The sequence below is a fragment of the Pleuronectes platessa genome, chromosome 19 (assembly GCF_947347685.1).
Source record: "Pleuronectes platessa chromosome 19, fPlePla1.1, whole genome shotgun sequence".
NCBI lineage: Eukaryota > Metazoa > Chordata > Actinopteri > Pleuronectiformes > Pleuronectidae > Pleuronectes > Pleuronectes platessa.
In genome coordinates, this window is record NC_070644.1 from 15587712 (window position 1) to 15614347 (window position 26636).

The 26636-nt window shown below is 44.1% G+C and overlaps 1 protein-coding gene across 1 annotated transcript; it reads left to right on the forward strand.

Moving 5' to 3' along the window:
* The first annotated feature begins 466 nt into the window (after positions 1 to 466).
* Positions 467 to 26636, forward strand: si:dkey-1d7.3 (transmembrane protein 132C). The gene is made up of 10 exons (XM_053411777.1): positions 467 to 563; positions 3360 to 4257; positions 9604 to 9750; positions 14069 to 14240; positions 16738 to 16881; positions 19440 to 19648; positions 22104 to 22284; positions 22416 to 22529; positions 22654 to 22845; positions 25143 to 26636. Exons 1-10 carry the CDS (start codon positions 467 to 469, stop codon positions 26634 to 26636), a joined length of 3648 nt encoding a protein of 1215 aa, XP_053267752.1.

Genomic DNA, 26636 nt, shown 5'->3' on the forward strand with positions numbered 1-26636 from the left:
ATCAAAGCGTCCCGTGGTGAAATCACTGATCCCCCCCCCCTCCCTTGACCTCATGTGCATTTCATTTGCTCGAGGCTCGTCCCTTCCCCTACCGGCGATTACCCACGTGGGTCTCGTAATCTGTCAGACCGCACATGTTTACTGATTTCTATTATGGGAGTAGTCGTGCCTGTTGCTGTCCTGCCGTGCCAACCAGAGCCAGACCCGAGTCAGAGCTCGAGCCGTGCCAGAGCCGTGCACCACAGGGGGAAGGAGTCACCAGACGCACCAAGGAGACGCGTTCATGTGGACGAGGAAGTGAACCAGTGTGTCCTTCATCCTCTCCGGTCCCGAGGAAGTCCCTTCATCGGACTCCGCACAATGTAGTGACTTTTGTCTCCAGCGCTCTTCTCTCAGACACACGGTCCCCCCCCCCCACCCCCCCACAGTTCCTCCGTGCGCACTGGAGCGCGCCGCGGAGTGGATGATGGCCACAACTGGCAACTTCGCTGAAGTGATGCTCAGCTGCGCCCTGAGGTCTCTGCTCGCTGCTGCGGCCGCGGCTGTGTTCGCAGCTGTCGAAGGTGAGTTCTCAGTTCTGCGACTGATTTCCTCTGGTGAGAGGTGAAGAGGCTCCGACGTGTCTCGCTGCAAATAGAAACCACTTCTGTGAAGATGAGTGGATGTAGCTCAGAGGCTTCAGCTGTGTTTACAAGGGAACAGTGATGAGGATGAGATGATTACACATGCTCCTTTTAAATTCTGCATCCGACCACACACACACTGGATCTGTGGTTTATGTCTCCTCTTATTGAAGCCATAATTCTGATTTCAAACATGCACACGATTTGCTTGAGGCTATTATTTGCACATACTCTTAAATGAAGCCAGTGGAAACTTCAGTTGTGTGAGTGAGGGATAGTTTGAGTGGTGGGGAAATAACTCCCACTGGGATTGTAAAACCATTTCCTTGCATGAGGTGTTCAGGTGCCTGTTTTATTTAGAGGATTCAGTGCCGTATTTTCCGGTTCTGGAGCATTTTCTGGTCGCCGGTCACCTGTGGCCTCTTTCCATGCCATTGTCCCTGTGTCTAAATGGAAGTAGCAGCGTGCTCTCTGCGGTGTGCAGCGGTGGGATTAGAGAGGCCTGAAGCTGCACAGCTGTGTCTCTGCTTGTTTAAAGATAACCTGCGTCGGAGGCTCTGCAGCCACAGTAAGCTCCCTGTCTCTCTGGGACACAGATATCATGCGATACCCTACTCTCTGAGATTGACTTGGTTTAAATCTGCACTTGATATCTACAGTGTGTGTGCATTTTTCTTCCATCATATACACACCGCATGTATGTGGAGGACACAGCTGTGCATCTGTGTTGGTAATGCGTCTCTAAGTGATAGAGCTCAGCCTGGATATGGTCTCTGCTCGGGGTTCCGTGAATATGCATGGCTGCCTTATCTTCCTGTCCAATCACAGATGCACCAGCTGTTGTTTCAGCAATCCTGTCTGAAATTGATCTAACATTCACGGAAATAGTTCAATTTTCTCGTAATGTCACAAGTCAGGATACATCAGGGGTTTCACCCGGGACTCCTCAAATCAAAATCGAATCAATCAAATAAATCATCAGAGGGATAATTGTGAGCTTTAAATCACAGGCTTTGTTTAAGACCGAAATAATGTTGTCTTTTGACATCACTTATGTTATTCAAATGGTTTTTATTGTCACTATTTGTCTGTGAGAATAATAATAATAATAAATGTCACGAGTAGATCTTTGGCCTCGTCTGTCTGTCCACCACACGTATAGAAAAATCCATTCATGGGTTTTAAAAGGTCTATTTATAGAGAAACATGAGCAACGATAGTGATCTGCAAAGAGGAAGCAAGTGTACAGTTGAACCGCTTTAGCATTTTTAAAATTTTTATCTGTGCTTTGCCTTAAATCTGCAGAAATAATGGCGAAAATTATTCATAGCAGCCGGTATCTATTCCAGCCTGTGAAACTCAGACTGATCTCTGGAATGTACAAGTCAGCTCCTTTTGTGCTTTCCTCTCCCTGAATACAACATTTTTCATATCAACTCTGACATCTGTACTTTTCTTTTTCCATAGATTCTCCCTTCACTCCATGAATAGAATTGATTTACACATATATTCATGAAGTACGGCCGAGAATCAGAGAAAGATAATAACACACAACTTCTCCGACCTTTTGGAGGAGAGGGGAGGTTGTGTTTCTGTTTGTGCTACACATACACACATTCATTCTGCAGCACTTGGACACATGTAGGATGGCGTTTCACCAAGTGTCTTTGGCAGGAGGAAGTAGGAGCTGTCCCATGCAGCATCCTGGATTCTTCCAGTGGCTTTTCCTCCTCCACTCACATGCTGCATTTGCCATTATCTTTACTGCACGGCACAGAAGTGCCGCGTGGAGGGTGGGAAATGTCAATTGTGTCGAGGGATAAGAATAACTGAGACCTTTGGTGCAGAGGATATAAGAGTTGTACCTGTAGTATTCTCCGTTTTTATGTTCGCTGAAACAGAAATATATCCGGATTTGTCTATAAACTGGATTTACTGTGTTTGTTCTCTCACCTGGTTACATCGTGTGCAATATAAATTACACTGTGCTGCATGTTCCTGCCGTCAATAGACAGCTAAATGCAACGGTTTTGCAGAAGACATGTTAATATTTAAGGCAGGAATAACTTGGGTTTAACGGTTGCGTCCTGTGTGAGCAAATGTTTGCCGAGCGTAAAAAAGTGTACGAGGATCAGTTGTTTTTCATTGTTGCACAGCAGTTGGCTGTTAAAAGTTAACGATGGCAATGATTCAGTAATTACTTTTAAAATGAGTCAAATGTGCACATCCTCGAAAATCCATCACATCAGCAGGCAGAGCTGTAAAAGACAGAATTGCAGTCACCTCAGACTCACTGGGTTTCCTGATCCGACCCCTTCAGAAGTGCCTGACACCTCTGACTCTCTCCTCTTTGTCTCACAGCTCTCGTTCGTCCCTACACCACAAACACCTTTTCTCACAGTCTGTCTTTGCTTTTCAATGCAGGAACAACAGGTGGAAATGGTCCATTGCCTTTCCCCTCAGTCCCACCCCCCTTCGTACCCTGAGATGAACCCTCAACCCCAACGGCTCCCCACCACCCCTCCTCCACCTTTTAGCTTTGTGTCTTCAGCCGTGATCCCTCTTTCAAACCCCTCATCCTCCTCCCGTCAAATGTTTGTGATGTAGTGGCAGACTGTAAGTGACAAATATGTGAATGTTAGCAGATTTGATAACACTGGCATGTAGTTTTGAAGAGGTGTTTTAGAAGTTACTTTGCTAACCTCTCTTTGTTTGTCCCCCCCCCCCCCCTCCCAGTTGCTGAGTGTCAGAAGGTTGCCCAAGACCTCGGAACGTCCTTCACACCTTCTCCAGTTTATCCCACCGTCAACTTTCAGGTGGTCAATGTGGACCATGTGTTTCTGAGGCAGGACACCCCAGAGGCCTCAGTGAACTCCAGCCTGAAGGCTCAGACCCAGACTTTCTATATCACTGGTGCAGGAGCCGGGATCCTCCAGTCGGCTGTCAATGCTTCATACGGCCCTCTGACCGTGGATGCCCCGATCCATCCAGACCTGCTCCTCAGGGGGCGCAGGATCCTGCCAGTCATCTTAGGCCGCCAGGTTCGTTCCTCGTCTCCCGTCGTGAAGATCCTCTTCCACATGCCCGCAGGATCCAAGCTCACTGCTGGGCAAGACAAATCGGAGAGGATGGAGGATGGAGCTCACTGTGTCACGGCGTACGCCTTCTGGGATACGAGGGAGGTCCGTGGGGCTTGCCTGGTGTCACCGGGTGGATTCTGTGTGGCACAGCTCAAGCCAGAACCTGCCTGGTTCAGCTCGAGCAGCAGATCAGGAAGCTCGAGCAGCGAGGCTGGAAAAACTGAAGGAGTCAAGGGACTTCAGGGGAACCTTGTGGAGGTGTATTTCCAGAGTCGCAGGGACCAGACGGGCCAGTGCAGCCCGCAGGACAGCCTGCAGCGGGTGGGTGTAGGAAGAGGCAGAGGGAGAGACTCCGGGGGGTCAGGGACGCCCATGAGGCGGATAGGAAGTGTCAACCTGCTCAGAACTCCAACAGGGAACCCCACCTTTCTCCGGCTGAGGCTGGGAGGCGCCGTGGTGATCCAGACTTCTTCCAAGCCGGTGAAAACCACAGATGTGGCAACTTTCTATGTTTTCCTCGCAAGTACATCAACACTGGAAAATTTCACACTCAGGTAAGAGATCTACCTTCCTGCAAACACAGAATAACTTCAACTTTATACTGTTGGAGCAGCCAAGTCTCAACGTTGTGATTGGCCCCGTTTCCTTTGATATATTTGGAACTCAACATTTTTGGGTCACAAATTTAGAAGCTTTTGGAAGCTTGACTTCTTCATGGAGCTCCCTGAGGATCAGCGGAAGGGAAAAGAATCATTGTGTTAGTGATAAACTGGTGAGCCTGTCACATGGTTGGTGTCACTAGAGAGCTGAGACGCACACAACTATCATTGAGATTAAACGTCCTTGACATAGAATAACTATAATGTTGCTACATAGTGAGGAGTTGTTACTTTTTCTTACTTCACAAGCTAATTGGGATATTTGTGCCAATACACACAGTATATCATGAAAAATTATAATAATCATACATTTTTATTCTGAATACGTTGAATATTAGTAATCATGGCATTGGTTGAAGCTTTGAAGACATTCAGGTCCACCCTATTGATTGTTGAGCTTTGGAGGTGCTATAGGTGGATTTTATTACCTCGTCAGATTTGCTGTTTCCAGGTTTAATGCTAAGCTAAGATAACCGACTGCTGGCTGAGGTCTTACATTTCTCAGAAAGACATGAAAGTAGTATTGATCTTTTCTTCTGTCGCTCAACAATAAAGTAAATAAGTGTAATTCCCAAATTGTCAAATGATTCCTTCAGCGGAAAACATCCCCCTCAAAAAAATCTGGGGGGGGGGGGGGTTGTATTCAGTGAATAAGAAAATAATTTTCTAGTAATTGTTGTAGGTAATTTGATATTGTTATCCTCAGCTGAGCACTTGTTAGATACCGACCCTCTTGCATTCAATTCCAGTCCGGCCTCTGCGTGTGTGGCTATACATTGCTGAGCAGTTAAAGCAGTCAAAGCCAAGCTTGTGGCAATTTGATGTAAGTCCAAAGTCAAATCTCTGAATCTCTGAAGTCGAGTCTTAACCTCCTTGAGGGGAATTCAACCGGCTTTGACTTAAAAGCAAAAGGCAGCTTGAGACAATTAATCTTGAAATGTACACGTTTTTCACCCAGAAGCTGTAGTGATAGTGCTTTTATAGTGAAGACAAAGTTGACATTTGGATTTTGTTTTACATTTTTAACATTTATGTCTTATTCTGTAGAGATTCTTCTGACTAAAGTACATTTAGACGTCTCTTTTACATCACTTATCTGGAGCTATTTAGGTATTTTCCAACTCTGTGTCAGTATAGAATAAATAAATAATACACTGCAGTGAAAACAGATACTGTGGTAAATATAACAAGATCAAGAAGTGGCCCTGCATAACTAAATATCAGAAAATATAAGAATTAGTCCGTTTTGTTGCCGATGCAAGTGTTGTTGACTGAGTCACATAAAATTTAATTATCAGCGAAACGTGTGAAGCAGCAAAAGAGACCAAAACCAAATTGAATCATGGTGATGTACAGTATATTTGAGCATCTTCATGAGGGATGAGCTCCATGCATTTAAATGGTTACTTAAGCCACTTGAATACTGATGGCGCCCGACACCAAGGCCACGCCGTGAAATGCTTGAGCGCCACCATGACTTGTGTTATCTGCCAGTTTCACTGGCTTCATAAATTACTGACATGTTCTATCCTGTCTACTTCAACTTCTCAGTTAGTGCGGGAGTTATGAAGAGCATTCATCCATAAACAGGGAAATAATTGGCAAATGATTCACCAGTTTTCATATCTCAACATCCCACTAACATTTCAACAAGGTTCTCTGAGTGTTTGACTTCATAAATAATGCATCGATTTAATGGAGCAGGAAACAAATAACTAACATCTTCCTGAGTCCTTTGGGGAAAACTTAATATAAAAGCAGCCACACAAACACACAAACACACACACACTTCACTCTAATGTGAAAGTTTCTACTTGCTGCTTTTTGATGCATATCGACGAGTGAAATTGTTTTTTATCAGCACGTTTCAGATCAGTAACGTGTAAAGCCATCGCACTGAGGCTGGTGTTTCCAGTCTTTACTCAGCTTAATGGTTTTGTCTGAAACGCAAGACAAATTTTCCTCTAATCCCCTGATTTAGTGATATCAAGCCACAAACATACCAGTGCGGCTGTAATCTGCAGCAGGATGCAGGCAAATGGAGAGAAATGCTAAGATGTGTGTATTAATCCATACAGAGTAAAACCTGTGGCTGTGTGTCGCTCAATCCCAGCGCTCTCCTGAAATACCATCCATACCGTGCACGAGCACTAACATGGCTGTGCACACACGCACTCACACACATACACACACAGTGACCTGAATGTGGCTCTGCAGGCATTGTTCAAATTACATGAGCAAGATTTGGTGGAGAGACGCTGACCCTTTAACATCTGCTGTTGTTTTGACTATTTGGAGGGATTTACAGCCTCCTCACCTGATATACCACCGGGTTTGGACTCACTGACCGTGCCGCTGGAGTTCCTGCGGGTCAGTGATTTCACTCCGCCTATTTCCGACCCACTGCCACATATAGAGTGAGATTGGACAAGAGGAGGGTGCTGAGTCCGAGTGGAAGGCGAGCTCTGAGGAGCTTGGCAAAGTGATTGATTCCTCCTGGGAGAAATCCCTGCTCTACTTCACTCTTTGGCCCAAGATTGAGTCCACTCCAGCAGGGTTAGGCCAGATAATCTGTGGCCCTGATTGAAAATGAATCAAGGGGTTAACCCTTTGGGGTAGAGATGATGTGGGCGGACTGCCAGGATTAACCGTGTGCATCTGGGTGCGCGTGGGTGGTGCATGCATGTGCTTTGCAGAGTCCACCTGTTAAGCACTGCAGGCGGCATGTAAACACACTACTACCACACACACACTGCATCGAATTGAGCAGTAGGCATTCTGCAATGAAATCACGAAAACAATCTGAATCGACATATCAGTTGGATATTTAAATTTGATATATGCAAAACACAGACGACACAGATAACGCATTGTCCCTTTTTTTTCCTTTTTACTCCAGCTAATGAAATTAACGGGCAAACAACAGTGTCAGGTGCTTTCCAGCTTTAGAGATTTAATTAATTTGGCAAAACGGCAGCGAGGCATTGTTCATTTTACAGGTCGGCATCATTGCGTCCTGCACCTGTGGTGGTGAGCTCCGGAGAGTGACTGACAAAGACAAAAGGAGACGGGATAGAAGTGTCTGAAATGAGGTTTCTCTGCAGGGAGGCTCTTGTCTGCTTGTGGGTGAGAAATCCATGCCCTTTTCATGGTTTTGTCCACAACTGATTAATGTCTCTCCCAACATTGCTCGAAAATGGGGGAGGAGTGACCCCAGTGTGTTTGAGAAAGGGCGACAGCAGGACAGTCTCAACCATTTTGAGAAAATATGAGTGAAAAAGCAGCAACAGTGAGATGTAATGAGTAGTAGAGGTGTCATGACTCCTCCACAGTCGAAACGAGCCGCCTGAGATGGTTTGAGCTTCTGGGGCTAAAGGTGCTCATCAGGTGAGACTGTGGAAATGAGGTTGTGCATGTGACTGGTTCGGAAGCTCCATGTGCCAAAACCTTCTGTCAGAAGAACTCATTAGCATATTTTTAAGAAGAAATCACAAAATCTGGGTTGCCATCTTGACTTTCTTGCTTCTCTGTAAATAAATCAAGGTTTGTATTTGTTGCATTTTGAAATGTCGATGAAGTTCTAAATGAAAATTGAATATGGGGATTTAGCATTTGGCTACAAGGCTTTGATAACGTTGTTGGTCGCTGCACAAGTACATCTTTATCCTGCATTGAATTATCAGCTTGTCAGTTTGTTTAACAAAACAATTCCTGTTAGTGTGTGTGTGTGTGTGTGTGTGTGTGGTTGTGTGTGTATGTTTGTTTGTGTGTCTCTGTGCACTCATGCACACAGCATTTTGTCTGTCAAACATCTATGACCTTGACCTCAGTCATAGTGGTTATTGATTTGTCTAGTTGCTGTTTGATCACAAATCAGTATTTGTGAACATGTGTATTTTGACTCACAACGTGTGTGTGTGCTGAACATGGGGGGATGCACACTGACCCTTATTCTATCATGAATAGATTTTATGTGCGTATGTGTGTGTGTGTCTTTCCATCTGTCACATTAAATGTACTTCGGCTACTTGATGACAGTTTTGTGTCTGAAACGACAAACAACAGTTTGTGAGAACATAAACACTGACAGATGGTTGGTTCTCAGATAGCAGGTTGTTTTTCTAAACCATTACAAGACTGCAAATATAAGAAAAATGGAATTGTGAGTGATGATTTCCAAGTGGGATAATATGCTAATCTACGATATCTCCAAGTTTTCATTTCGTGGTATATAAATTAGATCTATCGCTGTCAGAGGCTGAGGCTGAGGGCTCCAGGGCCACTGAGTACTGTGGAAAACTTCTCATAAATCCTAAATTTGTCTCAGCTCACAGACAGATTGGCAGAAACAGGATTTATGGTAGACGTAATGAAAGTGTATATCTCTCCTTCCCGATATCCTCAGATGAGACATGTGGTGGATGTATTGATGAACTCGGAATATGTTAACCTTGGATTTCGTGGACAATAAGGATCCTTTCATTGCCACATTCACCTTGTGTTACTAGCATACTTCTAGCCACACATCATTTGAGATCTGACTTAAATTCACACTGTTTGAACTCGGTTGGAGCAGAGCGATGCTCTTGAGCAAGCAGAGGCTGAATTCCCTCTGGAAGGCGTCCAGCACCTAGCTGAATCCTTGCCATGAGGAAATTGGCCCGTTTTGGAAACACGTGAGGCTCCCGCCCTGTAGCTAGGTGTCTGTGCGAGTGCAGATTAGAGAATTGGTGCATTTTAAACACGGATCAGACGTGTTTCCTGTCTCGTGTTTTGACTGCTGTAACTCCTCTGTGATCCTGTCAAACCGTGGTTAACGCAAGAAACTTAGTGGAGTATCGTCTGCATAGAAACAAATCACTCTGTGATGGTTGGAGCCCCGGGACAGTCGGGTGCTGTCGAGCTCTCCCCGAGTGATGTGTGCATCTGAAGCAAACATCTGATTAATTGATTTCCCAGTTCTCCTCAGGGTTAATGGGAATTAAATAACCCAGTTAGCTCTTAGTCTGCGACACATCCGTCAGTCAGCGACTCACCTTGCTATACACAATTTGATACGAACAAACAAAGACATGCACAACGACAACGTGCTCAGAATCTAGTCCTTCCAAGACAGACACACACAAACACTCACACTGAAATGATGCAGTGCAGATACAAAGACATTGCAAACATACAAAAACATGCAATAAAAGACACAAATCATTAACTGGACTGTAAATGTGTCTGTTTTTCCTGCAGGGCGGCGGTGAAACCAGGTTTGTTGTTCAGATCAGCGCGGCCCAGCGACTCAGCGCTGTGGGACGTCCGGGTGGAGCCCGGCAGAGGAGTGACCCCCAGCACCGTCTCTGTTGTCTGCCGGAGGAAGGTCGCCACCGCTGCAAAGAGGTCAGTCCACTGCCACGTCCAGCACCGCGTTAGAGGCCGGTGTGTTCTCACCAGCTGGTTTCAAAGGGTTATTTTTCTTCACAGAAAACCCAATCGTCCTCTTTTATCACTTCCTCTCCCCTCTTATTGCCTCTATTTCCTGCGATTTCAATAATCCCATCTGCCACCATACGGGAATGTGATCAGCTGTCATGAAAAAAATCTCCTCTGTGTTAGATTATCTTCACAGAGCGGGGGGACAAATTGAAAGTGAGTGATCTCTTTTCCAGACGAAAAGTAATCATTTGCGGCCTTGTTCTGCAACAGATTGCGAACAGGCCAAGTTCACAAAATTTTGTTTTTGTCTGTGTAAAAGAATCTTATACTGCATCTGTTTCCATGCTTGCTATTTGATTGAGGTGAGAGCAGACCCATGTGTATCTCACAAAACCTGCAGGAGAAGAAATGAAGTTTACAGATTTACACCTGCTCTGCTGGTTGCACATCCTGTTTCCTGCAGAAATTATCGACCTCCAGAGAAACAGGATTTCTAACATTTATTTCTCGAGTCTGCGTCGGGTCTGACCCAATGTTCACAGATGCAAATCTAAATCATTGCTATTTTTGAATATATAATCTATTTTACTTCTCTCTCCCTAGATTTGAGTTATTTATAGCAGAATGGCTTTGTTTTAGTTTTAACTAGGAAGCACTGAAGCTGGAAATTGGACAGCGCAGAAAAAGAAGATTGATAATTGGGGTCTCCTGTTTTCTCAGTTGGCTCAGAGTTCTAGAAAAATATAATTGATTTGACTTAATGCCACTTGGCTCATTAGCTGACTCGGTCCCTTTGAAACCTTTTGAAAGACGTAACAGCTGTCAACCGTGACAGTGATGACTTCACAAAAGAATCAGATGAAATCATGAGAAAAATGCTTCCCCAGACATTGTTACACAAGAACAAAATAAAAGACCAGAAAATGAAAATAAATGTTAAATCTCCAACTTTATAATCCTTGTATTTTGCATCCTCTTCTTTCCTCTCCACATTGAAATAACAGTAAAATCTCAAATATGATATCCCCAACATTTGTTGATGTCTGTGATTCTTATTTCATCCAAACTAAATTAAAATAGTTGTTCTACTTTTATTATCTCAAAAAAACCCTGTCCCATATTCATTTCAAAATGATTTCCTCTGCCTGTTTCACCTGATGTTGCCTGATGTGGGCGGCGGCGCACACAGCGGGCGCCACCTCTGCCCAGCAACCTCCCGCCTACACACACTCTCACACACACACACACACACTCACACACGCACACCACCCGCTGTCCGTCCGACCCACTTATCCGTAATCATCCATAATCACGGCTACGTTATCCAGGCTTAAGCGCTTGCACGTTCGGCAGAGGAGATTAGGAAGGAGAGATATTCCAAGTTGTGTCCTTGCACTGAGCCCCCGCCAGGACAGACGCACACACCCACCCACACACACATACACACACACACACACACACACACACACACACACACACGGTCTCGCACCACTGTGCTTTGAAGTGATGATATGTCCAGGGCTTTAAACTCCCCCCTGATAGACTGATTTCCAGGAAATAGGGGCATTAACCCCTTCTATGTTTCTGTGTCTCCCACTCAAGCACTAACCTCTCTAGTCATGTCTGTCTGTGTCAAATCTGTGCATTGAAAATCCAGAAAGACTCATGAAAGAAAACAAGCGGACATTTTGTATGTTGCTGTGGAACCATAGCTCTATTTCAAATGTTTTTAGTGGTGACCAGAAGCCAAACATATACCCAGATGCAAAGTATACAATAAATGAAAGTTAAAAATGGCCCCATTTTTCAAAAACGCTAAGAAGTAGATTAGGTAAGAAGCTATGTTAATTTTAAACTAGCCAAATCTGAAGTTAGCTAAATCTGAAACTAGCTAAACATGAAACTAGCGAAATCTGAAACTAGCTAAATATGAACTAGTTAAATATGAACTAGTTAATCCTGAAGCTAGCTTAATATAAAACGACCTAAAAACTAGCTCAAACTGAAACTAGCTAAACCTGAAGCTAGCTAAACATGTAACTAGCTAAATCTGAAACTAGCTAAATGTTAAGCTAGCTGTATCCGAGGCTAGGATGGAAAACTATACCCTAGCTATACCTAAAATTTACATACCACATTATTGTTGTTTCGATATAGTCCAGCTCACTGAATTGACCGTGGCAACAAAAACCCAAGCGTAACATTTCCCGGGGGGAAACCTGTCTCACTATCTTCAGCTAGCTTTATTCTTCTGGTCTTTATGCTCATCTATGTGAAGCTGCCAGCTAGCATGGTCACACAAGTTGTATCAATCTTTTTTGTGTAACTCCCCCTGTTTTTGTTTGAAGAAAAAGTTTTGAGTCTTTTGATTTAAAAATGTCTGCAGTAGCTACTTTTATTCTTGAACCTCCAGTTCCAAGCTTATAGGTGCACCCATTCACGCTCCTTTTCATTAGTGACCTAGAGTGCCACACATAACCTCATAATGGCCTCTTTTATGTCGCTCGGCATTCATTACAACACAGTGATCAGTCCTTGAGTTCCTTTTGATGGGGCGAGAATATACTGCTCACTCTGCATAGGCGGGAGTTTATCCTTGTTTCTGTTGACTTCAACACGTATTACCTTTATTCAATGTGAGTTCTAGCCGTATAGAGGTCTCATTGTTTGTTCCGCGCAAAGTTTTACTCCACTTCAAAGTGCCACAGCTCCATTCACATCCTGCCCTATTTTCCCTTTGATCACTTCCCACTGACAGATGTGCCCACACACTCTCTCCAGCATCAAATGGCATTTCTTTGACAATCCTTTGACCAGAATACTCGGCTGAAGTCTCTGTCAGCTCACTCAGAAATCCTCTCTTCACACTCTCACCTCACTCTTCCACCGGTTGATGGAAACGGGACCTCTTGTGGATTGCATTCGTTTTTGGGATCGAACTCTACAGGTTGTTTTGCATGAAATTCTGACCAAATTACAAAAACCTCCACCGAAGGAAAGACCCCAGGCATGTCTCAAAGACATAAAGGCCTAGAAGGTTTTCTAACTTCTGCATTCAGATAAAGGTTAAGTTATTGAAGTTGGTCTGAGACGCCTTGAGCAAAACATCTGATCAGATTATTTCATTGGTTGACATTACCTTGGCCTTCTACTGTCAGAACCCTTTGAAAAATGTCGTCCATTTTTGTCCTTTGACTCACAAATATGACAAGTCTGTGGTACAACACTCGTAAAGCTGCACATCCTGTCTCAACACTCGTAAAGCTGCACATCCTGTCTCACAAGGATTTTGAAGAACTAGTCTTTGCATATGTTACCTCCAGACTGGACTACTTTGATAACTTATTGTCAAGATGTACCAATGGTTCATATTTCTTTATGGCTTCTCTGCATTGGCTCCTAGTGTAGAATTCAAACTTGTTTTCCTTGGGTACACAGTCTTTAATGATCAAGAAGATCTTAAGAGCTCAGAGATAAAGAGCTTATAGTACCTTATTATCCCAATAGATCTAAATACTGGCTTGCTTGTGGTTCCTAGAGTGTCTAGGGTGTAGAAAAGGAAGCAGTCTTCGGCTACCAGGCTCCTTTACTGGAAAACCACCTCCCAGTTTGAGTGTGGGAGGTTCAGGTGAGCGTTGAACCATGCCTTGGTTCACTGCTTCCCCGTCTTCCTTTCACTCTCAGATGGGCACTCCCCCAAAGTCTGTGCCTGAAGATATTGTATGTTGTGATCGGATGCTGTAAATATAAGATTCAATTAAAATTTGAATTGACCTACTTTTGTCTTCTTATACTAAACAATGTTTTTTAGAGGTGTAATAACAGAATATTCTTCTGTTGGATTGCTCCATGATTGAACTCTCACGTGTTTGCCTTTGTTTTATAACCTGGCTTGGCTCTAGTAATTTAAATTCAACAATGATAAGTAACACTAGATTCATAAGGAAAATGATTTTCTAACAACACACTAGATTGACTTTGAATGGTGCTAGTCCAATCTTGAAACTCACACCTATTACTCTTCTAAATGAAGAGAGTTGTTCAGCACAGGTAACTCCTCAAACTTGAACTGTATGTGGGCAGATGTTAGCTGAAGTGCTATTTCATGTTTTATTCCTCTCCACGTTTAACACTTCATCTAAATTCAATTTAGTTTAATATTTAATAATCAATGTACCTGTATTTAGCTATCAGTGAGTTTCACTTATTTGAAAAGTAGGCCCTACTAAATGTACTTGCTTGGTCTTGGTAATATATATTTAAATGTATTATTTTCAAACAGGGGTCTTCTGGAGGTTTTACAGCTCGACTTTATGCCGAGAGAAGCTTCGGTGCAGATGGGGAGTCAGACCCTTTCCTGGCGTCTGGAGCTTCCGGGGAATCTTAAGGATGTCGGCATAATGCGGATCTACACGACTCGGAGAGACTATGTGGGGCTTGCCCCTCTGGTCATGGTGAGGACAATATCTTTGTTTTCAATGATCTTTCCTGCCTACATTGTACATGCAATGTAAAGGATTCTGATTTCACAATAAATTGTTGCTTTACAAAGCACTAAAATTAGTATAACATCAACAGTTTGTGACTCTTGCCACCAAATCTGCCCGTTTTCTGCCAAAGACACATTGTCTTCACAGTACTATCCATCATGCATCAATTGTTACCCTTGACGCTTGGACAGCTACGTGCTTTGTCTCCAAAACCTTTACATTTCGAGCTGCACCTCCAGAAATCACAAGGTAGATCCATCTCGGGCTTTGACAGGAGATTTATTCGGCTATTTCATGCTACGTTAGTTAACGTGAATCTGACAGACACTTGGGAGAAAATATGTTTCGTCTCAGTCACTTACGGGATTCACACGAAGGGGAAAAAATCCTTTTCCTTTTCGTCAGAGTGAAAAAACAGAGCTTTATCCCTTTAAAGGAAAACGAGTTGAAGGCTTATATTTGTTCCAGACCAAATTAATGTCACAACCCCATGTGACTCACCACAATGGCTAGATGAGCTGCAGGAAAAACACATTATCACATTGACAATTGACCATTGATAAATAATATTGATCGTTCTGACTTTTCTTTTTGGTGTCTGCCTCTCTTGCTTGTGACCTCCTTAAAGGATCCGGCCCTTTGACTCTCTGAATGAAGTAAATGAGTTAAATTAATACTTGGACTTGATCTGACTCTGTTTTCTGAAAAGAGGCCAGTTTAAAACAGAGCTAAACTACTTGACCTGAACTTGATCACTGCAAGCCAGATTACTTCAGAGCTCGCGGACGCAGAGTGGAATGGTGATACTGCTGTTCTGATTGTGCGCCACCCCCCCCTGATTCACTGACTTATGTTTGGGCGAGTGTCGCGGGCTGAACTCGACCGTGTCCTTTTTGGAATTGCGGTCAGCAGCTGTCAAGCCGGCAGAGTTCCGAATGCGAAGCTGCCTTGGAACATCTGCCGAGCGGGGGTCTGATGCGTCTGTCCACAAGGGGAAACAAACAACACACTGAGCTTCTTATACACACACTGCCACTACCTATACTAGATTAAAGAGATTCATCAGAGATCATATGAACTGGAAAGATGAGTACGGAGTTTGAGTGTAGAAATAAAGCTAAAACTTCCAGGTTGTACAGGAGATGAGCTTCGGCATAGATGAAGAGTAGAAGGTGGGAGATGGGTCGGAAGATTATAAATGTAATCAGGTTGAGATATTACTGTGAATGTGAGTCATCATAATACAGTGGAGAAGAGGACTTATTTTTATTCAGGTGAGAGAGACAGTGATATTAATTTTAGTTTTTTTTTTAGCACATCTGTCCAGCTGGTGTGTGTGTGTGTGTGTGTGTGTGTGTGTGTGTGTGTGTGTGTGTGTGTGTGTGTGTGTGTGTGTGTGTGTGTGTGTGTGTGTGTGTTGCATCATCGTGATTTTAATAAATTAAGTTTGTCAGCCTGCGAGTGTTTTAATCCTCGTTAGTCTTGGCTAACACCCACTCGCTGCCTGTCATCCCTGCCCCCATACAAATAGTGATTATACATCATAATGCACTGGTTCAGTTTTCAGTTTTTCATGTACGGTGGGAATATTGCTGCTGCACATAGAGATATAACGAACATGTCAAAAGCTCCACTTTCTATTTACTTTCACTCTTATAATAAATTATCCCCACATACCTGCCCAGAGTAACAATAAACCCGATAAGGGAGGGAAACTTTTTCATTATTTCTCATGCAGTTTGAAGTTACAATATAGATTCAACTCTTCTCAAATATAGAAAAATACACCTTCTTCAGCACTGAGGAGAAACTAGAAATGAAGAGTTTCATGGTGGATGTAATCTACTATATCTGCAGCTGTTGTGTTAATGTGTAAATAAACTCCCTCTGTAATTATTTTTGAAACATGCAGATCCAGTTATAGCAGTGATTCATCTTTGAAAAGGTTTGGAAGTATTTACTTGCAGCTAATATCGAGCAATCAGTTAAGATGAATAAGTCGCAGCCTTCAACCTGCTACAATTACCACACTAAACAAACACTATAAATATGAAGCAAATAAGAATCCGCCACAACTTTTTCTTACTCTAATGAAAACGGCAAAAAGCATTCCTCTCTTTTGTTTTGCGTAGGTTTTGGCAATAAAACAATATCAATATTTATCGCAATATACATTTTATTATAAGCGATATAACAAAGGATCCATTTATAGACATATTGCTTGCAAAATATATTTGAGTTTGTTTTAGTTTGTTACTCTCTCTCCATAAAGAGGAAAACCACAATCTTCACCCAGAAGCAAAAAAACTGTCTTTAAACTTTAAAGAAATAATAATGTGACATTTCAGTTGATAATAATTAATATCAACACTGTAACATCCAGCCCAACATGGTTAGAACCTGTGACACTGTTCCAACCTGCATCACTGACTTACTGTGTATTTCCCCTCTCCCTGCTCAGAACACTGATCTCTTGAATACTGCCGTGCTGACGGGTAAAGCGGTGTCAGTCCCGGTGAAAGCTATGGCGGTGGAGGCCGACGGCTCCGTCACCGATGTGACCAACTCCACCAGCTGTAGGTCAACACAGGAGGACGTCCTCAAGGTAAGGACATCCAACCACAGGCCCATCAGATGGGAAGTGTCAACGTATTTCAAGACAAATTCTAAACTTTGTGTGAACCATAAATATAAAGCTGTTTATATATATGTGAGTGTGATAAATTAGTCATGCATGATGAAAAACAAACAGTCTTTCATTTTTTGCCAGCTAAGAAACTGTGCAGCGAACAGTATTTAGTATAAGACTTCCATGGACATTCTCTTTAGTGCATTAGTGCCGTCAGACTTCAGTTCATTTAATAGTGTGAAACTGGGAAGCTTGATCGGTGAGTAGTCGAGATCTGAAGTATGCTTCAATAATTGATAAATAAAGTATGATTTTTAAGTAAATGAAAACAACTTGACATGAAAAAATAACTGTTGCAGCATCTGTCTCTCTCTCTGATATTGAATACCAGTGTGAACTCATTATCATCCATGTCTAAATTGCATACAAAGCCAGTTTGCTGAATATTTAACGGAAATTAAACTGAATTTGAAAGCATTAAGAAATTAAATCCATGCTGGTGTTTGACTCCAAGACATCCATTGTGTCTTGATGCTCTACAGGTCACGCTCAAGTGTCTCTCTCTCTCGCTCTCTCTCTCTCTCTCTCTCTCTCCCCCTCTCTCTCACTCTCTGTGTGTATGAGAGCAGCCTCTTCCATATGGCATTCGAGCCTGAGCTTATGATCCCACCACTCAGTCCATAAGCACAGAGATTTGACCTTTATGTAATGGATCCATGTCAGTAGCACAGTAAGAGCAGAGGAAAAAAAAGTCTTTGAGAGAGATGAAGATAGAGGAAGAGCACCATGGGAAAAGAAAAGGATTTACATTCATTTCCATTAGACAACACAGCGGCCACTGGCTTTTGCAAGTGTGCGTCATGTGTTGGTGTGTTTTAGTGTGTGAGCTTAAGAGAGTGAGAGAGATCAGAAGAGAGGACGCTGCATTTGTACCGATTTTCTGTATCAGTAGAACTTAATCCAGTTATTATTGTTTCTCTGCTGCCTGCTGTCAGTGACCCCGTCCAGACCAGCACCACTGACCAGATCAAGTTCAAACCACAGACTCGGCCTCTGATGATATAACCCCCGCCGGCTGAATTAATTCACATAAACCGTAGCGCAGTAACTTTGAATTTGAATATTTGTGGTGTCCTGGGAATCATATGGAAATATTATCAACTTATAAAGTAGCAGAACATGAAAACAGTTGCAGATGGTGAACTGTGCATCCACGTGCTCCAGGGAAGGTCCCATTTCCTGAGTTATGAAGTTGTTGTTAATGTGCTTTGAAGTCGGAATGATGAAAAAACATGGACAATGAAAACAAAATATGTTGTAATAATGTTTTTAGAGCATCAAAGCAACACCAAGGACACCTGGACCTCCAATATATATATATATATATTGGAGGTCCGGCTATCCAATATATATATATATATAATATCTAATATTTAACAAAGAAAAAGGATCAGATGTGACAGGCATATAAATAATTATGACTTTTCGACCCCACAGGAACACACAGCTGCTGAAACCAACACAAAAAGCTGAAAGACACTAAAAAGGCCGGCAATGCAAACTCAAGAGTTAATCATTTTATATTTTAATATAAAATACTGATCAATGCAGGTTTACATTCAAATCATGTATTTGGTGTTTGCTGATCATTCAGTCATTTATTTTGAGGATATTGAATATTATACCTGGGCATTTGAATATATATGGGCTGTATAAATTGTGTGAGTTTCTGTGTGTTAATGCTCCACACCAGGAGTTCAAGTTGACTTACCTTGGAGCTCATTCCTCCCAATGCATTTCCCTTACTTTTTCTGCCCCTCCTCCCTTTTTTATTTTTTTTATTTTTTACCTCCCCCTCTCCAGTGCTACACTCTATTCTCCAGTCTAGTGCTCTCCAATTACCTCTGTGGAGCCACTGGTTTGTTAAGATAAGTGAGGCGGCGGTGGAGATAGGCCTCCAATCTTAAATAAAACACACACACTGCTGTGGCTCACCTCATTGCTCTCACTGGTGGGGACTACAACACCCCCACCTACAGTACGGCGCTACAGGAACAGACGCAAGGCAGAGTTCATTTATATTCGGCAACAGTTTCACCGAGAGCACGGTTGTGAATTTACATGACACGAGCAGAGACGCGGTGCGATTCCCAGGCCAGACTTTGGAAGTTGTACAAAATGAATAAAATGTCTGTGTCTGTTTGGTTTTAGCTTATTTGTATTGGTGCCTGTGTTCCGCGCTCTCCTCTCTTTGTCAGTTTCTTACTAAAACTTTCTTATTCATTTTCCACGAGGCTTTAGGCGGAAAAGCCTCGACGAGTGGAAGTCTCTGGAGAAAGTGGAATCCTTATCTCGGGATGACAGTTCACTCCCAGTTCTAGTCCTGTGATAATAACATGATTCTAAACTTTTAAAAGTTATGCTCTTGCCAGCAACAAAGACATTTACAGGCTGGGACTCAAACCACCGACATTGCTCCTTGTCCCCGTCTCACCTCAGGTCTCACCCTCTTATCTCTCGTGTGTCTTGTCCAGGTGTCGGAGGGCTGTGACTTCATATACGTGAATGGGAAAGAGACGAGAGGAAGCAACAGGGCGATGGTGAACTTCACTTATGGCTTCTTGACTGCCCAGCTGGAGATGAGCGTGTGGATGCCCCGCCTGCCTTTGATCATCGATGTGGCCGACCCCGAGCTCAGCCAGATCAAAGGCTGGAGGGTCCCCATTACCACCGGCAACCGGAGGTACGGTCCCATTAGACAGTTAAGATTCCCATGAATGAAAAATGTATTCAAAAATTTCAAACTGTTAAATGAGACGGATGTGCAGCACAGAGTTTATATCTTGTATTATCGATATGCTAGTACACAATGCACTGTTGTTCCATATAGGGAAAACCTTTTATTGTTTCAAGGTTTTTAGTATCAAGTCCTTAACTTTGTATTTCATGTCCTAAACAAGTCACGATGGAATAGCAGCAGTGTAAACTTTACTCTCCAAACTTTATTTATTAATGTGTAATTCAATGGCTTTAATGGATATTGATGTTTTTAATATTGAGGAAGGATTAGTGGATGTTGAGTGGAAGGAGGTGAGGACAGGGCGGAGGGAGACTCCGTGTTAGTGAGTGTGTGTGTGTGTGTGTGTGTGTGGAGGGGGGGGTTCTGTCGCTGATTATGCAGTTGCATAAGAAATCATTCTTTATCTTTGGTTATTATTACAGTGTGATGTGGATGTCTAACTGTTTGGAGATGTTAACTGTAGTTCATTTGGACTCTTCTCTATTGAGATGTGTGTATCCAATATCTCACTGTTTTCACTGTGCAATGAATGCAGTCAGTCAGTGTGTGGTGCATTAGTGGGCGGGGCAACACACTCGCCCCGGAGGTAGAGGTTAGTGGAGTTTCACTCAATACTCACAGCAAAGTCATTATTCATCACTCGATACTAATGACGATGGCCGACTGATGGGCTGTTAGTTCTCTCCAGGGTTAAAACTCTTATGGACTTTCATTTCAACACATTCAATACCTGGCTCCAGACTTACTAGGTCAGAAAACCCTCTGGTGTCTGATTGTAACGGCTCGTCTGGGTTCATGATGAAAGAAGTTTGGAACTAACTTGTGCGATGGCATGTGTGCATATCCTGAATGTGGGAGAGAGAGCTTCCCAAGCACAGACATACACAGACACCAGTCTTGAGTGTGTATCTTTAAGTTTTTTCTGTTGAAAATATGTTGAAAAAAGTACTTTTACTCAGTTCAATTAATAAACTATTAGACATACTGTCTTTATTGATTATGTAGCCCAGGGACCCAATGGAGGAACTATGGGCTCAACGGTCAAATAATTAATAAGGAAGCAGAGTAAGCAAAGCAACGAAAATTGGCATAAAAACTTGTTTAAGTGTTTTTGAAACCAGGAAGTCAGATTCCTATTTATTGCTTTGACTGCTGCAATTAATAACTATTGAAAAACAAGCAGAGAGTATTCTCTGTAGGTGGGAAGCTGGTACAATATTAATAACCTCCAGAGTTTGATGAGAATAATTGAAGGAAGAGTTTGTTTGTGGACTCACATTGATTTAACTCAGGCAGCTTCTCCATCACATGTTAAGCTCTGACCCCAGGCTACATAATAATTACGTGTATTTGTATTGATGGGAGCTTTCCGCCTGCAAAGTGAAAGCGCATCCACCGACCCTCCAGCCCACCTGTGGAGCAGCACTCGGCAGACCTCCTGTGCTTATGATAATATGATGATCATCGCCGAAGGGGTTGAGGATGATTCACAGTTTATCCCCCCCCCAAACAAACCAGTCAGCCATCGGGATCCCGGTTCATTTGAATTGAAATTCATTCAGAAGGAAAAGGTCGCTCAGCTTGTGTTGTGTCCCTACTGCAGCAGGAAACCACTTTCCGCTGTTCAGATCAGATTAACCACAGGAGATTTCAGTGTCAATAGTTTTATTTAACAAAAAAAATTTCAATAGGTTTCAGTGCATTCGACAGACTGATGCAGTTAATTGGTTAAAAACTGTCTAAGGATTTGATTTACAGCTTCCACAGTAACTATTTTACAACCGGTTTTAAAATTCACATCACATAGAATCACCAGTGAAAAATATCTACATATTAAGACAAGTGTTTGGAACAATGAATAAAATTGAGACATTTTAGGAAAGAGGACCATTTTCATGCCTGTAGGTTAAATATAAAGCCAACACAATATAGCTTCTAAATCAACATACAGGCCGAGAAAATTCACTTGATTGTGTCAAGGTTGTGGGAGAGGCGGTGGACTAGTGGCAGAAACGTGGACTATGGGCAGAAAAGGTCTCTGGTTCGACTCCACGGAGAAACAACAAAAATGTATCTGTCCAAAAATCCAAGAGGATTCTCCCTACCCTGTCTAGTGCCCCTGAGCAAGGCACCTTACTCCCCCAACATCTGTTCCCCGGGCACCGTACATGGCTGCTCACTGCTTTTTGTGTCCTGCACCAGATGGGTTAAAAGCAGAGGTTAAATTTCCCTACCTGCATGAGTGTGTCTGTGTCTGTGCATGTGTTTGGAACAAATAAATGCATCTTAATCTTTAATCATGTATCTCAGTGAAACAAAAAAAGGCTTGTTAGCAGAAACTCCCCTCTGAGTGTTGAACTGTGGCTAATTGTGTTTGATTGCCTTTGTGTGTCTGCAGGTCGACGTGGGACAGTGAGGAAGAGGAGGAGATGAGGAAAGGCCGAGGCTGCATGCTGCAGTACCAGCACTCTGCACTCCGGGTGCTCACGCCCTTCGTGGCTCAGGCTGACGGTGAGGTAATGCCCGACTCGCTAACTGGAGCGGAGCCTGAGGACTACTTCCTGGGTCCCGACTGGAAGGTGAGCACATCTGACATGCCGGCACTTACAATCCCGATTTAGTCTCCATTCATGTCTTAAAAGTTTGAACAGCTGGACACAGAACTGGTGGAACGATGATCATCACACATCTGAATCTCTTTGACTGACAGGTGGACGTGACCAGTCTGGTGCGCAATTCTTTAAAAGTGGCTGAGCCTGAGGTGGCCAGGGTGCAGGAGGGGGCGGTGCTGCAGGGGCGGGCTGTGGGCACTACGACTGTCCAGGTGAGGCATGCGTTTGTGTGTGTGTGTGTGTGTGTGTGTTTGTGTGAGTGGTTTTAGCAGTTGAAGTGCTCGCTATACAAAACAGTTTCACTCCCTGGTTTGACCGAGGCTGTGCTGGTTGCAGGTGCTGTCCCCCCTGACGTCGGCGGTCCTGGGCGAGAGGGCCATCAGGGTGGTGGATGACAAAGTGAGCGTGACGGAGCTGGGGGTGCAGTTGGTTTCCGGACTCTCTCTCTCCCTGCAGCTCAGCCCGGGGAGCAACAGGGCCCTAGTTGCCACGGCAACCACGCGGGAGATGATCACGCAGCTCAAACAGGTAAGGAAGTGGAAAATTGTTACACACACACAAAGGCATAAAAGTGTGACACACAGCGCAGCCGTGCGAGGTGGCACTTGTACTTGTTTTCATGCCTCTTAGTTTTATCGTCAGTCATTTTCAGCCCCGCCACATAACTTTAGAAGGGCCGTTCGACTGCCTGTTAAAAGCACGGGGGGGACGAGTGATAAACAAAAGCAGCTCAGTGTGTGGTTGTAAAAGTCTTTTCCCTCTAAGTATCTCTTGATCTGAGTGTGTTTCTATTTCAATACGGAAAAAAGTCCAAAACACTTTCATCATCCAAAGCAGACAAACACTTCATGGGGGAGGTAAAATCCAAATAATACATTTATCTAAAGTTAACAACGCTCATTTCAGCCATTCAATGGGAAGTACACAATAAAAACCTCCTATGACCTGTCACTGCAAACCTGTAGACACAGTTTCCTCCGAATGAACAAACTCAGATATACTGAAATCCGATTGCAACAGTCTGAGGAGGTGAAATTGCACAATCTGTCTTCTCTGTATTTAATATGTGTATATATTTATTTATTGGCTTTTTAAGATTAGTTTTTCTCCCTTTGTATTGACTTCCTGTTATTGCAGCCAATATTTTGCCTTTGAGTCCAGTTATTAAAATATCTCCTCGGTCATTCGTTTTTAAAAGTGTAAGTATTTAACAAACAAGCCTCTGGCAATTTATTCCTCCTTTTTTCATAAAGCTCATAACCCTGGAAACACTCCCAGTGTAAAGAAATCGTCATAGATGCTTTGTGCTGTCAGGAAAAAAAACAATTAGTGATGCTTCTCTTTGATTTGCCCCACTGTAAATTTAACATTGTACATTAGAGCTGAGTATTGTCTCTTATTTCTTAAATATTGTATTTGGCACCAAATCATGAAGCGGAAAGCCAACAGTGCAGGTATTTACTTTATTTTGTATTTTAATGTTGATTTAGTTTGGATCCTAAATCAATACATACAAGAAATAGAAAAGTTCCTGGATAGAAATGTTGTTCTTCACAGAGGGAAGTCAATGTGTTGTCGGGGTGGACTTGACATTTGGACGGAGGACAGGGGAGACAGCGACATTCCATGAGGACACTCGAAAGCCGGCCTTCTTTCTTTGACGGAGACTCAAAGGACCTTTTTAGCTGGAGAAAGAAAAGCAATACCCCCCCCCTTGTCTTTTTGCACCATTATGGTTTTCAACCTCATAAAAAAACAGCAGAATGAAAAATGTCCTGTGTATCGAACTATCCCACATCCATGTCTGCTCAAGTGACATTTAACTGTCCCTGCACAGGGAGCAGAGGCTGAACATGCTCCACCGCAAACAATGATGATTCAGAAGCAGCTCTTTGGGAAACATTCTATGAATTAAAACTACTCTTTAAACCTGCAGGGTTCAAATTGTGCTTTATAAACACGCCCTCTGCAGAAACAAAGATCTAATGGGGCCTCTGCAGCGAATGTTTGAATTAGAAGAATTTCCACGACAGAGCACATTTATGCAACGATGATAGATGAAAGAGGTGTAGTGATATTTATGTTTTTTCTTTTCCCCTCTTAGAATGTGAACTCATTGCCTTTACAGCTCCGTGTGTCATGGGCGGTCTCCACGCTGTGTGAGAGAGCAGCCGAGGCAGACAGGGCGCACAGATGATCATTTTAGAAAAGCTCACGTGCACATTTAGCCGTGGCAGCTTGCCCATTTCTAAAGCAGGCATGGGGCAGCAATTAGGCGGAACGTAGCTGCTGGAATGACAGCTCACTTTACCTACAGCACGCTGACGCTGCGGCTGCTCGGCCCCCCCGTCAATAACAAACTATTAGAACCATGCCAGTGCAGATGACCGAGAAAATAGTGTCTGTGGCGGCAAGCTGTTCTTGCTCTGTGCCGCTCGGGGCGATATATAATGTATTCAAAGACAAAATATAGGTTGGGTCTGCGGTGACCCAGTGGCTGACATTAGCAACAGGAAATGGGTCATTGTGTATTAGTGGGATTGGATTGGATAATTCTCCTGTTAACACGACCCTCATCACTGATTTCACTGTTCCTGCTCCGAGGGCTTCTGTGGTGCGCTCTATATCCACTTTGCTGAGAGGATAATTCATACTGTGACTCCACTGGGCTGTGATTCATGGTACAGCAGCACTCAAGTGAGGCTAATCGCAAAGAGATTAGCTCAGGCAATTTAGTGTTATTACCAATCATGGGCATATAGCTCTGAGTGAAGGCATGGGGCAATATTGATTTGCTGAATGAGTTCTCATGTTCTTTCTTTCAGGAGGCGGTGGTGAGCTGCTGGGTTCAGTTCAGCGACGGCGCGGTCGCCCCCCTGGAGCTGTTTGACCGTAGCATCTACTCTCTGACAGTCACCACCCCCGACGACCGGGTGGCCACGGTACGCCGCACCCCACTTTCCACGTACGTGGTGGCCCAAGGTGAGGGCGAAAGTCGGGGGGCGCTGGTGAGGGTGGAGCTGAGGATCTGCGAGGAATGTCAGAAATCCAAGAGGAAGAGCAAGCTGGCGGTGGGCACCGGGCTCCTCAGGATCAACTTCCAGAGCAGCAGCAGCAGAGCAGGCGGAGGAGGCGGAGGAGGTGGAGATAAAGAGGATGATGGTGGCGTATCAGAAGTGGTTGGAGATGTGAAAACGGTGACATCCCAGCGTTCTGTTACAGATATGGATAAGTGGTCGATGGGAAGCATAATACCTGAACAGCAGGACACCACCCAGGCAGAAACAACCACCTCGACCCCAGCTTCTACGAGATATGTGCAGCCACGTGTTGTGTGGATTGGAACAACAACCAGAGCTGCAAGAGGGACTCCGTCTCCTGCCACTGCCACAACTGCCACCACAGCTTTGAGCACACCAGGCTTAAACACACCAGTGAGCACGGCCAAGCCTGAAGCAACAACAGTGGGTGTTGCTATTAAAGGTGAAGGGCAGAGGAGAAGCTACGGCAACATGCTTGACAACCCAAATTCACCACCTAACAAAGACCTTCCTGAAGCAGAAGTGCCCAAAATGGAGCGCCCCAAACTGAAAACTCCAAAAATAATCGAGAGCGACTTCATTCAGACATTCAGAGACATGTCAGACCTGGAAATCAGCATGTACTCCCTGGTGGGGCTGTCCTGTATCGCTATCCTGGCTTTTATAGTCAATTGTGCTTCATATACCCTCTGCTTCCGTAAACACAAGACCCCCGTACAGGCAGGCCCGGCCCCCAACGGGGCCCCGAAGGACCACAAGCACGACTGGGTGTGGCTGGAGACCAACAATCCAAACGCTCCAGCCCCGGGTGGTGTCCCAGCTCAAGTGTCCACGCTAAAACGCGAGGCCCGACGTCCTCTGGAGTCCCGTCATTCCACGGACTCCATGGGCCACCGCTCCATGGAGAGCACCCTGCCCACCATCAGCGTCCCCCCCCCTGTCCCCGAACGAACGGCCACCCTGGGCCGCAGCAGGACCACGTCCCAGCAGCAGCAGTTTCAGGGAACGATAATCGACCCCATGGCGAACCGTTCGGCCACGTTGTTGGCCCGGCCGCACCGCAGCGAGCCGCTTCATTCCCCCACCAGTAAGAGGAACCAGGTGCAGTTCACCACCTTCACCACACTGGACATCAAGCACTTGGCTGCGCTGAGGAAGAACGGCGTGGACTTTAACTGGGCCAACGGGCAAACGCAGCAGCACCTGATCCCCGCAGAGCCCCAGGCACCTTTACCTGACATTCCATGGCCAGTTGTCACCCTCGGAGTTCACCAGTGA